The sequence below is a fragment of the Antennarius striatus genome, chromosome 16 (assembly GCF_040054535.1).
Source record: "Antennarius striatus isolate MH-2024 chromosome 16, ASM4005453v1, whole genome shotgun sequence".
In the NCBI taxonomy this organism is placed as follows: domain Eukaryota; kingdom Metazoa; phylum Chordata; class Actinopteri; order Lophiiformes; family Antennariidae; genus Antennarius; species Antennarius striatus.
In genome coordinates, this window is record NC_090791.1 from 17,882,130 (window position 1) to 17,897,766 (window position 15,637).

Genomic DNA, 15,637 nt, shown 5'->3' on the forward strand with positions numbered 1-15,637 from the left:
CTCCTGCTGGGATCTGCTCGGAGAGAGGAAGTGAAGAGGTGGGACATCTGGACTTCATTTGCTCACTCCACAAATAAGCTTCAAAATACTTTTATAAAAAAAAATATTTTTTTTTCAGATTTCTTTCTATATCTATTACTTTTTTCATCGCTACAATCGCAACTCTTGATGGGCACATGACGTGACGGTCTGTCTCTCCTGTGTGTGTGTGTGTGTGTGTGTGTGTGTGTGTGTGTGTGTGTGTGTGTGTGTGTGTGTGTGTGTGTGTGTGTGTGTGTGTGTGTGTGTGTGTGTGTGTGTGTGTGTGTGTTTTGCGTGTGTGAGCGCGTATTGTGTGCGCGCCTCCGTGACGCTTCACAGCCCCGTGGAGCTGTTGTTCCCACAGAAGCTTGAGGACAATCAGACGAACAGTTGGATTACTGCGACAAAAGAGAAAGTGCGCTCATTGTTTTTAAAGTCTTCTTTGCGTTTTGCTCGTTTCTTCTTAAGTCTGGTTTTTTATTTATTTATTTTTTTTGGTGGGGAAAAATCGCTCCGGTGTGTTTCACGTTTTCCGCGCTGGCGCACAAAACCGGTATGGATTTACCAATGCCCATCCAGGACGCTGTCTAGTCTCAAAACCCAAAGTTCTGATTGTCATTCTTTGCCGGAGAAGAAAAGCGCTGAACTTTGACGCAGAATTTTGGTGGAAGCTGGTGGCCACATGTGAAGACATTTGGAGACAAAATATTAGTCTTTTCGCTGCTCTCCAAGCCCTCTGGATCTCTCATGGGGTAAGTCAGTGACACCCTGTCCAAGTAATAATCAAACAATAGGATCTATTTTTAACCCGCTTGTGTAGGCTTCGCTTTAAAAGTGTACATCTTCGTGCTTGTGCGGATCTAAACTTTCGATCAACAACAAAAACAACAACAAAAAAACACCTCGGACGCGTTTATTATCAGGTGAACGTCTGCATCGATCTGCAAATGTTTGGTGACAGAAGGATCGCTCGCATGAAGCGACACGCTTCTCCCACCGCAGACAGAAACGGGCTCAGCCCGCAGCCGCCCGCGTTAATGAACCGGGATACAGCTGTCGATCATACATGGGGGGGGTTGGGGGGGGGGTTGTGCATCATATTTTGTCTGTATAGTTTTTTTTGTGTGTGTGTTGGAGGCTGAGATGAGCTGCGCGCACCCCAGGCGTGTCCTCACAGGGGTCCTAACACACACACACACACACACACACACACACACACGGGGGGGGGGGGGTTCCTCGGAGCCGTTGCAGCCTGCTGTGCCCAACGCACCCCCCCCCCCCCCAGTCTGACCCCTCTAATGTTGTTGGGGCTTGTTCATCCGTCACACTAAAGACGGCATTGTGTTGTAAAGATGTATTAATAAGACAAAAGCCCCCATTATCCCCACGCACCGGAGTTAATCTCACAGGGGCTGGAGATGTGCCCCCCCCCCCCAGAGAAAAGCAGCACAGAGAAAGATCTTAACAGACTGCAGGATAAAGTTTGTGCAGAACATCACTTTATACACAATCAAACATAATGATTGTGGTTGTGTATTGGAATTAGATTGTAAATGGAATATTTGCAGGATTTGAGTTTGCGTCATTGTTTGCGGTCCTGGTAGTTACTGGTCATCATAACCCCCCCCCCCATACTAAAATCAGGCTGACTACACAGCTTGTTGTTAGCCCAGCACAGGAGGATACGCAGGTGTCAGCAGTCCAGTCCTGAGGCGTCCTGTTGTGGGTGAATCCTCAAATCACCGTGAGATAAGATGATAAGGTGGAGGAACTAACGTTTATTACCCAGATAACACCCCCCCCCCAATCCATCACCTCCCACCCTGTGGTTGGTCTGGTTCAGTCAGCACGCGTCATGCTCACTGGTCGGTGGTTTTATCTCAACACCAAAGCTGAAGTTGTCAGTTTGAGAAGCAAAAAACTCTCTAATAGATGAGGATGGTAGAATCAAGTAAACGTCTTCCAGTGATAACATCTGTGGTGGGGGGAGAGGAGGAAACTGGCTCAGCAGCATTAGCCGGGGGGGGGGGGGCAGTGAGCGCTGATGGCCTGTCAGCAGGTTCCATTGATGCTGGCGTTCTGCAAGACCAGCTCGGTTTGTTTGAGGCATGCGTTAATGGACCAAGGTGCTTCTCCCAGCATGCCTTGCACTGACTGAAGACTAGTTATGGTACAGTTGGCGAGCCATCTGTACCACAACACCCCCCCACCGCCCCTCCATGTGTGACTGCTGCCAGGCTCCTTCACAGATCCACCATCCTTGGCTTCGGAGAACCTAACCCCCGTTTCTGTGACCGGTGCGATCTGATTGGCTGGACGGCTTCAGACTCGACACACACATAGTATTTTTCTTTTCAGTCCAGCAACCTATGACATCATGAGTTCAGGATCTGTAGGTTACTGATCCGGCTCTGTGGCTGTGTGTAATTGGACCCCCATCTCAATGGGGACTGCCGGGGGGGACAGCGTGAGAAATGAAGCCAAAAGGATGAGCCAAACAAATAAATACATGTATGAGTGCATCGCTGGATAAATAAATAAATGAATGGTAATTCGGTGGTGGGAACTGGATTTGCAGCACTTTTCTCAGCCCACTAGGGGGTTGATGGTGGGACGGGCGGTGGGTGGGTGGGTGGGTGGTGTTGATCCCTGATGGATGCTCGGGTTTCAGCTCAGGCCTGAGAGCGGTCTGCTTATAGGAAATAGCGAGAAGGTTTGTCCCCCCCCCCCCCTTTGTGAGACTGAGTCATCTTTTGTTGCCTGCAATCACCACTTTATTCAGGGCAGATTGGGTGGGTAACAACACCGAGAGATCAGAGTGCTCCTGAACCCCCCCCCCCCCCCCTGGGCCTTTACCTGGTTATAAAAGAAACCGCTCATGTCAGCATGTGTTTCATCAGAACAGACCCCCCCCCCGCCCCCTACCCCACTGTCACATCAAGAAGACCTGGCTGGTCCTGATGTGTGGCTTTAGGACTTTGAGATAGTCGTAGTAACGTGACGACTTCTTGCTGGTACTCCCTCTTCGCCTGAAAACACTTTTCCTTGGGTGTGGCAGCCGGAGCAAAATAAACGCCTTCTGCTCGCAAGCTTCTCAAGCGCACAAGTCACAACACACAGCTGACAGCGTGTGGCGTTATGATTCACGGCCAAACCCTGGCAGCGACTTTGGATCAGGATAAATAAAGTAGGACGTCCACCACGTTTGGCCCCTTTTTCGTGAGCGTAATTGGAAATAGGTGGTCACTTAAACATCACGTCTGCATTTTGTTGGCAGGTAGAGACGTAACACATGCACACTTACTCTCCATCTGTCTCGTCTTTTCAAAACAACCCTTCCGAGTTGCGAGAGGATTCCGTCATGCTCGTCTGATTATTACATAAACATTTACGTTAGCTGATATTTGCTAAGAGAAAGAAGTGTCGCTGACTATTTCTGGGATGGTGCTTCAACCACTGAAAGAATCCATTAGCTTTAGAGTATCCTGTTACATTCCTATTCCACTTGAGAGACTTGGACAAACTCTCGAACCCCCCTCCCCACCCCCCCAAACATGACCAGGTGCTGATGCTTGTAGCAGCATGCTGCGGTTTGTGATGCGTTCTAGGGTGGGGATCAAGCTTCTTCCTCATGTCACATTTCAAGCTCGGACCGGTCCACGTTCCACAGGAGAACGGCGTGGGTTAGACGTGATGCTGCTAATTGTTTTGTAGAACGCGAGCAGGAATACTTCCTGGTGTCGTATAGGAACGCAGCACGCCTCTGTGTGACAATGAGAAGTAGATTGAATACAAGGTTTGTGGTTATTCCTCTGGGTTTGGATGGAATCAGTGCATTAGGTGATACACAGTGGGGTATTTTTTTAACAGTATGGGAACAATCTTACACTCTGTTCTAGTGGCAGCCCAAATTGGTGTGGTTGTGTCGTGGTTTCCCTGTTCTGGTCTGTTTCGGTGCTCCTGCAGCTCTGAGAATGACCAGAATCATGGAGCAGGTACACATGAAGATGCTGTGGTTTTGGAGACCTCTTCCTCTTCCTCCTCCTCCTCCTCCTGCTGTCGTCTTCTCTCCTGGAAGCTTTATTTGTGCAGCTGGAAAACTCAACAGCATTACTTCAACACCCCAGCTCCCCAAGTCTATAAGTATGCAGGATTCTTGGATTTTAAAATTGCCCCGTGCAGCCAGTCAGAGCCTGCTGAAGACATTAATTGTGAATGGAACGGAGTCTACTTGGTCTGGCTCTCTAATCAGCTTTTTTAATGACTGACAGACTTTAAAAATAAAACAAAACAGCAAAACTGTGACGCTTGTTTTGTTAGGAAAAGCTATTAAGATTGATTATCCTGTAAGTCTCTCCAGGGTTGAAGGGTTGACATTAACCTCCATTCGAGCACAAACGGGGTCATGTCAGAGGCCAGAACACTCCACTGCAGCAACAAGATACAGTTGGAGTGAGTTTATTTCAAATGAATAGGACAGCTTGTCCAATATGTGCATTTGAGATGAGCTTCGTCTGGGTCCCGAGGTCAAGTGGCCTTTCTCATAAAGATCGACGCAGCAGCGCTGCTTTCTGAGCTGTTGGTTGAAAAAGATTCCCTGGCAAGACGCTCCACCCAAAACCTTGCATAAGTCCTGGAACAGCTGCATAAAAAGCCAAGTAGTCTAAAATGAGTCTTTTCTTTTTTTAACGTTTGTCATGTTGCCATGAAGAAAAACAGACAATACATTAAATACCTCCTTGTTTCTGCTCTTCCACATCTGTTTTTCCACAATTTTAAGAAGGGCTCTCCTTGTGCCAGGGAGTCCAAAGAGCTTTTTGAGGAATTAGATTTTTTTTTTTTTTTTTCCTGAAAGGAAGACATTTCAGCTGTATAAAATACTAAGGCACAACTGTGAAGCATGTGGACACAGCAGTGTTCCCTCTCTAGGCAACCCGTGTTTTTCCTCCCACAACAGAGCTGTGTTTAATGGATCCGTGTTTGCCAGAGGAGTCTGGGGTTGTTTTCTTATGCTGGACCGTGATGTAGTGATGGAGGGCCTCCATCACTACATCACCTTATCTGTGGGCACGAGGCAGAAGCAATCAGGGCAGCTTTGTGTCAGCCTGTAAAGATGGTATCATTTTCCATTGTGTCGTGCTATGCTGAGTCGCCGGAGCTTCTCCTGTCACGTCCACTCTGACTTTTCTTCTTTTCTTTTTTTCTTTTTGGCATGCTGTGTACCAGTAATGATGTTCTATGCATCACAAAATCACTCTGACATCAGTGGAACAAACATGAGTGTCACGGCAAACCCCCACTTTGTTACGGAGGTGCACAAACCGCGATATTTGTTTGTCATATCTCGTGTTTGTCGGCACGCCATGCTACAAATAAACTAAGCTCTTTCTCGCAGCACAACTCCCACATGCATAGTGACCCACAAGAACATGAGACGGGGTGGAGTTCAAAGTATACCAATGGAGTAGGAGAGGACAGAGGCAGCAGGACAAAAGATGTCTCAAAAAGAGGGTTCAAAGCCATTCATTAGGGGAGACCTCATTGTTACAAGAAGAACATGGGAAGGTGTGCAAAAGGGTAGAGTGACTGAAACCTGAATCATGCGTTCACACCTGAGTGTCTGACGCAGGCCAGACAGGCCCGATATCTACAGCATATCTTATAACAGATATCACAGCAGCTGGTGTGTGTGTGTGTGTGTGTGTGTGTGTGTGTGTGTGTGTGTGTGTGTGTGTGTGTGTGTGTGTGTGTGTGTGTGTGTGTGTCCTGAGTCTGTCTGAAAAGACGCAGTCTGGTTTTGACACTTTAGTACACGCACAGAAACCTGCTGCTAAACATTTTTAACTGCGGTGTACCACTGTTCCGTGCAAAGTGTGAAGACTGACAATAGATTTTATGCACTTACAAAATCTCAGGACAACTGCACATGCATGCCGTGGAAAATTCACTCAAGGCTTTTATAGCTGCTGTTTTAGAATTATCATTATTGAGGCTTTGCAAAATATTTCTCACAAATAAGATTCAGGATGTATTCACATTTCTGAGAAAGCAATCTAGTTGTGTGGGGCTTCTGCTTTTCCTAAATTGGGAGCCGTTTTCAGAGTCGGTGCTGTAATGAAGTCTTTAATAGGGGACTGTAAGAACATGTCTGCCCCAGATGTGTGCTAAATAAATCCTTCTTGATGTGTGTTTAATCACCTCTTTGTGGGTTCGTTTTTTTGATCTCTGTGGTGAAGTTTAAAATATATTAAGCGAAGAGATGGGGGTGTTACAGCGAGGACGATGTAGCCTTGCAAATCAGGGAGACGTATGAAAGGGGGGGGTGATATGCAAAATAGAACGTTATAAAAAGGAGAATTTTGAAGCTGGTGGCTAAAGTTGACAGGAGTGGTAAGCGGTGAAAGTATTACAGTATTACAAGAAAAATTGTGATTACATAAAATGGAACAAAGTTTCAAAGACGAAACGACTGAAGTGAAGAATAAAAAAACCCATGTGAATCATTGTGAAACACAGAAGTGCAGCTTTTATTTCTGACTAAATTTAGCTGCCAGACTGGACCCGTCTGAAGTGGCTGAAACTGAAGCCTTAGATTGTCTGTGAAGCAGAAGGGGAATCCCTAATTAACTGATACACCCCTACTAATTTGGGGGCACACACGCTCCCAATATGTAGCAGCCTGTGTGTGGAGCATCATGGAGTTAACAGAATATCAAACAAAGAGAGAGGAAGGGTTACTTTGGCCTTTGGAGTCACGATTCGACATTGAAAAACACAAAAGGGAGCGTCGAGTCAGTCGGAACTCTTCTGCTCTTTGCATGTCGACTGCTGAAGGTTTCTTGCTGCTGATGCAAACACACTGTTGTAATCCACTGTGTCTGTTTGCGTTCTTACTTCTTCTTAAAACTTCCAGTCTTTATTCAATTGTTTTTATGAGTCAATATTGCATCAGAATAACGAATGATGACTTATTGTTTGTACGTCACTCGTCCGTCAGCGTAGGCCACTGTCTTCCCCTTGATTACAAGACCAGTGAGAGAAATGACCGCACTTATCATCATTTAGCTCTCTCTTGCAGTATGCTTGTGAAGTTGTAGACATTTCTTGTGTTCCTTATTTATCACACGCAGAACGATTACAGAGAAGTGCTGATGTATGACACAGATTTGATGGGCTTGAAGTTGACAATTTTTTTCCGTCCCATCATCAAGGCCGGAGAATCGGATGTCTCTCAACAACCGCTCAAAAATTGCTCCAGTCCGCTCCGTTGCAGCTGGAGTGATGCCACAAATTGACTGCAAATAGTCAATAGGCCTGTGCTAATGTGAAAAGATTTCACACGTGGAGCCCTGGGGGTCCGTGATGGATGGAGCAGCGTAGAACCGCTGCAGCCACCTGTCAGCAGACATGATCCATCCTGTGGTGGCGCAGCGTGATCGCATAGGGCTGCCTGATTCAACAGCAACAACTAACACAGGCCTGCGTTAATGAACCATGGGTGAAGGGACTTGTGATGGCCGTCAGCGTGAAGACAAGGACTTATATTCATAAAGTTTAAGAAAGAGGAAAGTGTACAAAACAACCATGGGTGTTCAGTGTTGTCATTTACTAAGGATTGAGGCTTCCTTGGAAGCAGTGAAAGCTTGTGGTGGAGGTTAGGCTGAGTTAGCTCCTGTGTGTCTGACATGTCAACACTTGACTACATTGCTGTGCTTTGCACACAGACTTTCCTCCCAGTAGCAGCAGCTCCTACACTCTATGAAGTCACATTCACACCTTTTATTTTACTTCTGCTGAAATACCCCTGGCACACTTTCTTACATCATGATATCCTGTTTCTGCTCAACGATTTTCTGTCGAAACAGATTTTTGCATGTTCTGCTTTAGCGTGTCGCTCTCAGCTTCACTGACAGTTAGATCACATGCTGATTATCGTGGCTGCAGCCCCCCCCCCACACACACACACACACACCGTCCTTCAATCTGTGGATGAGTAACAAGAGCATATGGTAGAGGAAAGGTGTGGAGTGTCTCTGTTTACAGTTTCCCAAAATGCAAAGATAAGACGTGGACCTTTATCCTCATTAATGGCTGTAAAAATGGAACAGGAAAGAGCAAATCACATCAGCAGATGTGTTCTGTGTGTCCGTGATGGATTTGGGGCTGTTCTTAAAATGGAAAGACGATTAAGGCCGTTCCTGTTGTCTCTCATACGTTGCAGGAAGTCATTAAATTTCCTTAAAATGGAAAAAGTTGAATTGCTTTTTTTAAATAACATTTTTCAAATGAATACCATTTTTTTAAAAATAGTTCCAGGTGTCATAGAGTTCTAACGCTTAATCAATCCATTGATTTCTTTTGAAGGATTGATTCCTATCAAACTGCTAATTGTTTAACTGTTGAAGTTATTCTAAATTCTTTTGTTATTTGAGGGTTTTTACAGAGCTATTTGGACAAAAGAAGATCTTTAAAGAATCAGTTCAATGGATCATTTCTGTTTTTACATTTTATTTAGTAAATGTTGTGGAAATAATGAGCAAATTAATCCATAATGAAACAATAACTGCTGCCATAATGCTGTTGGACATTTAGACAAGTGGACACACGCCTGTGAGCTCAGAGCGTGACGAGCAGATGAAGAAAGCTGTTACCGGATATTTCAGACCACAAAGAATCTCTGTCATTCTTCCACGTAAACAAACAGGAAAACATAAATAGATAAGCTGGAAATGTAAACTGTCCATTTTCAGTTTCAGTCCATCTTATCTAGACTAAACTGTTTGTGTGAAATCGTACACAAGTGTGTCTGTACGGAAATGTCGTTTCCATGGCTTTTGTTCACCTTCCCTACAAAGAAAGAGGGTTTGGTGGTTTGGGGTGTTACAGGTAGCAGCTGGTGTAAATGGGCGGCGTTGCCATGGTTTTTTGGTGAGAAGACCCTCTGCTAATTGGGGCTTATCAGGTGTTTCTGGGGAAAAACACCTGAGTCTTTGTGCAACTGTCAGTCCCATGATGGAGAGGGGAGCTCTTTTCTTCTTGTCAGGGTTAGGAGAAAACAAGAGTCAGCTTTCAGCAACGAGGCATCACTTCCTCTTGAGCGTTTGGAAATCCGGGCTGTATACGGTTTGCACCTGAGTACGGCTGTAGTTCTTCAAAAGTCACCGATGTGTGTGGTTTTGCAAAGTAAACATCACTGTGACAATCCTAATTACACTTTGTTAGAAAAATGTGTGTCACACCGCAGGAGTGTCTCTGCATCCTTTCCAACTGGTAAGACCCGGATGGAGTTTTGGTGGCGAGAGGTTTTCTGTCTCGGTGTCCAGCTTTTTCAAAAATATTTAAAATAAGTTTTTAAAAGTCTTTCACTTTTTAAATTATTTGCTAAAACATTATGTAATCCTTACAGTACTTAACACTTAACATGTACTAACAACAATCTTTTTAAATCTTAAATAATGTTGGACTACTGAAATGCGTCCTTGTTGCTATTCTCCTGCATTTGTTTGGAAAGGAGTCTTCGGTTGACATGGTGCACTGATGTTTTTACAGCGTGTTGTTCTTATTGTGGAAGTGACAGCGACGTCTGGGTTGAACACAGGGCACAGCTTTGACAAAGGCTTCAGAGGGAAGGGTTGCATTGCAGGAAGTCTGAACTCCCAGTCAGCCAATCACAGTGGAAACGTCTGAAAGGCACATGGCAGGTAGAGGGGCGGGGCCTGGCTTGCAATTAGATGGTGCTGTGGGCAAACCAGCCTATCAGGTTTCCCACACAGTGAAACCCCTTGATGACAGACGCCAAAGGACTGCAGGTGAGGACCTTGAGCTGTCAAGACCAGAGAGGCACATGAGAACAGTCCTGGCTGAGCTGAGAGGAAGTCCCGGTTCAGGCCCAGCTGAAGCGACTGGTTTTGCTCAAGCAGACTGGAGTCTGTGAGACGGGTTTGTGTCGGGTTGCTTTTACAGTCATAGAATCATTACAGGCTGCAGTAACGTAACCAAATGGAATTATGCTGGTGCAGGCGGCACACGTGCTCACACTCAATCCTTTTATTTGTCTATTAATGAGCTTAAAAGGCACGAGGAGTGGATAGAGCATTTCTGATAAGGGAGCACTCAACCATAAATACATTTCTGGATTGGAACAGATACAGTTATGATACAGCTGCTGCTGCAGCCAAATGGAAGTGTGCTCTCCTATTATTGAGGCTGAAGGGCAACACTCTGCACACAGAAAAGAGGCTTTTCTTTGTTCCTGCTCAAGGAAACAGTATGCCGGTTATTATCGTCAGCCAACAGCGGCTGTGTGCCGAAAGCTGCATGAATGCAGGGGAATGTCCGTCACAGTCAGCCTTGTGTGTGTGTGAAGATATATTTCTGTCCGCATGCTGAGCAGAATTGTGTGCTGTGTAACATGTCACATGAATGTGTGTGTGTGTGTGTGTGCGTGTGTGTGTGTGTGTGTGTGGACGTCACAGTGTAGTCCAGGATCCCAGCCTTTGTATCCAGATGCCGTTCCACATGCATGCCCTCTCACATGGCTTTGTGCCGTTCCCCCCTCCATCTTTCAGTCTCCTGGGTTTGGAGTCAAAAGTTTGCTCCCAGTTTCCCCCTTCAGTTAAGAGCTGCAATCACTGCAAGCATCAGCGTCCAGTTACCGCTGGAGCTCGCCCGTCAGGGGATCTTGTTACTTTGGACAGGTTTTAAGACACCGGTTCCACCTTTAATTAGATTTCCAGAGTTCCTATTTCATTTTGTTTTCAGCCCCCGTAGCTACAGTCCACTTCATGTTGTTTTGGTTTGTTTATAGGTTTTCCTTGAAAAGGGTTCTCTGAGCAATTTAAAACCACATTAGTGGTTCACAAGGTTTTTGTTAATTGGTTTGGGTGTGCTCTTATAAAACTTTAACCCTTAGGAGGTCAAACTTTTTTTTTTTTTTCATTTTGGTTTTAACTAGGGTTGTTTAGTCTTTACGTCGTGCGTGCATCAGACCATAACATGACTCTTTTCTCCACCATTATACATAAAGCTGTTTGTTAATTATATTGACATTGTCTCACCGTAAGACGCTTAATGTGGAAAAGCTTTACTGTGTTGAGAGCCTAAACTTGCTTTATGCCACAGACAAGTGGTTTATCAAGTCTTTACCTGAAGAGAGAAGCTCTCACCTTTTCTTCTCAAGCTTCTGTTTGGTCTGTTGTCTGCGTTTGTGACTTGGTTGGAAGAGTGAAGACGTCTAGAAGCTATTCTGAATTTTCAATGGATAGCTCGCCGGAGTGGAAAGGTTTTCTCCCTGGACCAAACCCATGTGTTGACAGCGGTGTGCTCTGACGGGGTTAGTGGAATGTCTCCTCCAGATTGTGAGTGGAACTCTTTGTGTCAGACTCGTCCCTCCTCCACCTGCAGATGATCTAAGTTCACCTTCCAGAAAAAGGCACATCTTTGAGATTGTGTATTGTAAATTATTACGTCCTATCCCTTTTAGACTGGAACTGTTGCCTTTGTGGGTGTTTAGATTAGGATGTGACAGAATGAAACAATTCATTATGCCGTGTTTATCTATAAGATCACCTCACAGCCATTTGATTGGTTTTTGCCTTGAAGCTTCACTCTACTGCTGCTGCTGTTCTTCCTCTCTTTGTATTTCTCTTAATACGATCCAGACTTCTTCAAGTTTGATTCAGAACACATTTCAGCTGCAGACACTGAAAAACAGGTCGTCGTCTAGTTATTTTGCCAGAGGACTTAAATTTTGCCGAGAGCTATGTTATGAAAAAAATGTAAATTTGCTTTGTCGCCATTCCGTCTCTAGCGTTGCCAGTAACCCAGGATGTCTGTGTCTGTCTGTCTGTCTGTCTGCAGGTGATCCACAAAGAGCTGCTTCGACGTGACAGTGGGACGGGCATGCTCCCCCCTGGCCCAGGCCCTCTTCCTGTCCTTTACTAAAAGGAAATGATTATTGACTAAGACGCTCCGCACAACAAACACAATTAACGGTTGTGTGAATGAATCTCTGCCGCAAAGCCACAGTGCTCTGCCACCCCGTCACCATGAAGAGCAAGTATTCCCAGTACCACAACAAGAGTCTAATCCACCCCTACTATGCCTTTGCTAAGAACATGACCCCCCAGGATCTGGATAAACACATAGAGAATAAAAAACAGCTCACGACCCTCAACATTGTGATCATCGTCCTCTGCACCATCATCATCCTGGAGAATCTGCTGGTCCTAATCGCCGTCTGCCGCAACAAAAAGTTCCACTCCGCCATGTTTTTCTTCATCGGTAATCTGGCGTTTTCTGACCTGCTGGCAGGCTCAGCCTACATAGCCAACATTTTTCTGTCAGGGTCAAGGACATTCGATCTGATGCCAATACAGTGGTTCATCCGGGAGGGTACGGCTTTCATCGCTCTGGCTGCTTCGGTCTTCAGCTTGCTGGCGATAGCCATGGAACGCTATCTTGCTATCACCAAGGTCAAGGTGTACGGCTCCACTAAAACATGCCGCATGTTCCTTTTGATAGGAGCTTGTTGGGTGACCTCCATTTTGCTGGGAGGACTTCCCATCATTGGCTGGAACTGCATCAACAACCTCCTTGAATGTTCTGCTGTTTTGCCACTCTACTCCAAGAAGTACATCCTCTTTGTCGTCACCATTTTCAGCATCATACTCCTCTCTATCGTCATTCTCTATGTGAAAATCTATTTGATTGTACGTTCCAGTCACCAGGAAGCCACCAATTCAGCAGCCTACGCTCTTTTGAAAACTGTCACTATTGTACTGGGTGTCTTCATCATGTGCTGGCTGCCTGCTTTTACCATCCTCCTCCTAGATTCAGCCTGCAGGATACAGTTCTGCCCAATCCTCTCCAAAGCAGACATCTTTTTTGGCTTTGCCACTCTGAACTCGGCACTCAACCCGGTGATCTACACGCTCCGCAGCAAGGACATGAGGAAGGAATTCCTGCGTGTGCTGTGCTGCTGGGGGGTGCTGCAGAGCGGGCAGCCCTCTGACCGCTGTCTGGTGCCTCTAAGAAGCTCCAGCTCTCTGGAGCACTGCACCAACAAGAACGAACACCAGACCACACCGATCATGCAAGACTGTACCACCTGCGTCTGATACGGTGCTAACACGTAGGATGCTTGTGTGTGTGTGTGTGTGTGTGAGCGAGCGAGTGTGTGTGTGAAAGTTTATGTAAAGCGGCTGTGATGACACATAGAGATGTTCAAACACAAGCTAGCCCACTTTGGACTGACATTTCTAGCAAGGTTGCGACACATTCATCTACAGTGCAGACTTCCTGTTAGAATCCAACTTCTGTGAATTCACAATCAGCTTTCAAACTAGTCCGCCGTGCAGCAGATGTAAAAAAAAAAACACAACGTTTGAACCACTTTTATATGTGAGAACTTTTAAAAATGTGAAAATAGCTATTTCATAGGTACTCAATCATTCAAATGGAGTGCCACACATTGTCATGTAAGCCTGTCATCTTGTTTTTGTTTCTCAAAAATGTAAACCCCTATTAAAGATCCAAACTAGAAATATAACATGCATACTATCACAGTTAAGGTGAATTGTTTAAGCCTTTCAAGACCTGCAGCGGCGCTCAGCTCTGTATCAGAGCTGAGCGCTCACTCCACACAATCGGGGCTACACAGTATATTCCCTATTTAACCTCGCTTAACCCATTTGATTAACTACAAAAACTTACATAATCTGCATACACTTAATGCATGAAATTTTAACTTGTAATTTGTATGTGATGATGTGTATGATATATTCCAGCTTCCATCACTAACACCCCTTCCCCAATTTGTCTTCATAATCTGTCCCCCCTTTTGCTTTTACTGTTGTCTTTTTTGTATCTTAACGGTTTCCGTGGGGGAAGGCCTAAACAGAAAGCACGTTTCCTGAAAAGCCAGTTGGCACTGATGAATCTCAGTGACAGCTGTTCAGCATCTTTGATGAATGGCATCGGTGTCCTGACAGTGTTGTAGCAACATAGCAGCAGTGTGCTGACTCTATTTGAGCCTTCCTCTGGGAGAATTAGGCTGAATGTATGTATGAAGTGTTTTGGGGCAGATGCTCCATTTTTGACAGTATTATTTGACCATTATTTTGAGTTACCAAGTCATTGAGGGGCACAGAGTGGGATGAACAGGTTTGTTACTCTCACTGTGAAGTCTTAAATAGCACCATGAACAAGACTTTGTGGAGAGGATTTAGGTGAATTTACAAGCCATAAAGGGATGTAGGTGTGTCTCATCTTTCCTGAGGACCCCTCCGCCCACTAGAAAACAGGCTTAGGGTTTCAGATGCACAGGAGAGATCAGCCCTCCTGGGAGGTCAGATTCATCTTTATTCTTTTGCATCCTACGACACACAACTTCCTTTAGCCACAGGAAGTCCTGTTTTTCATAGTACAGTTCCTGTTGTTGGGGTTAGATGAACCCTCTTCCTGTCAACACACAATTAAAACTTCACTCTTTCAGTATTTTTAATTGACATACGCATTCAGTTGACCAAGTAAAAATGGTGAAAAGCACTTTGGCAGCTTCATTGATGTTTGCTTTCCCCACATTTTTTCTGATTGAGAGGTGTTTTGATCTGTGTACACGTCACTTCATTGTGTTGCCTGACTTAATGATTTTTTTTTAATGATAAATACATGAATAACTGTATGTTTGTAATTATGTATGTATGTATATTTGTATGATTTGTATGATTTGTCTTGTATGAAATGTCCTGTGTGCAATAGCCTTGTGTGTCCAGTAGCACGCTGCCTCTGTTAATTGGTACAATCTGAAACACTAATGTAGGTACATAAACTTTTTGTTAAGTGCATTCCTTTTTTTAATAAAATAAATGAAATACTGAAAGAAATCCTTTTGTAGTTTTGTTTTAATTGTAATTACAGCTGTATTATGTCTGCAGGTCCCGAGATGCCTTCCTTTTGTGCCTTCATATGAGAAGTATTCAAAATGCAGCATTTAATCCAAACATGCTCTGACAAGGTCAGGAAAACACTAGCTTCAACATGAAAGCCTGAAAACGACACACACAAATACTTCTTAGCTATTAATCGTGACCCACTCAACTAAAAAATTTATTTTGTTACTTGGGAGGATGAAGCAAGATGGGGCTTCGATGGGAAGCTGGGCAGAGGGGCTGAAACTGGGGTGTGGTGAACAAGAATGTCTATTTGAAAGATAGTTTGTCTGAGAGAAGCATAAGAAAGGCCCCGAGGGAGATCTTTGGGTAAGGAGGGGGGAGACTCGAGGGTAGGGTGAGTGAGCAGGCTAACTTCTAGTGGCCTTGGGAGAGTTGGGGCTGTTTCCTGTCAGACATCCAGGATTCCTGGGTGGGAACATTGGCTGAATCAGCCCCAGGAGGCAGCGCTGCTGGGATGTCTGCCAAGTCTCTGCAGTGCCCTGCAGGATATGACATCAAACCTGTAGGTGTAGTTGTATGCTGACATACACACACATGCATACCCACACAAAGTATACAATACTAAAATGGGGGATTTCTATACAAATTAGAAACGTTTGGAATACTGGGCAAACTGTCATAACGAACTTTTTCTAGTGCTGAATCATTTTGCCACAGTAGTT

The 15,637-nt window shown here is 45.0% G+C and overlaps 1 protein-coding gene across 1 annotated transcript; it reads left to right on the top strand.

Annotated features, from left to right (window-relative positions):
• The first annotated feature begins 357 nt into the window (after positions 1-357).
• s1pr2 (sphingosine-1-phosphate receptor 2) lies at positions 358-14,900 on the top strand. The gene is made up of 2 exons (XM_068337299.1): positions 358-773; positions 11,881-14,900. The coding sequence occupies exon 2, from the start codon at positions 12,024-12,026 to the stop codon at positions 13,137-13,139; it is 1,116 nt and encodes a 371-aa protein (XP_068193400.1). The 5' UTR covers positions 358-773; positions 11,881-12,023; the 3' UTR covers positions 13,140-14,900.
• Positions 14,901-15,637: the final 737 nt, after the last annotated feature.

Excerpts from the sequence above, each read along its gene's own strand:
- s1pr2 (XM_068337299.1), top strand. The coding sequence starts at position 12,024 with ATGAATCTCTGCCGCAAAGCCACAGTGCTCTGCCACCCCGTCACCATG.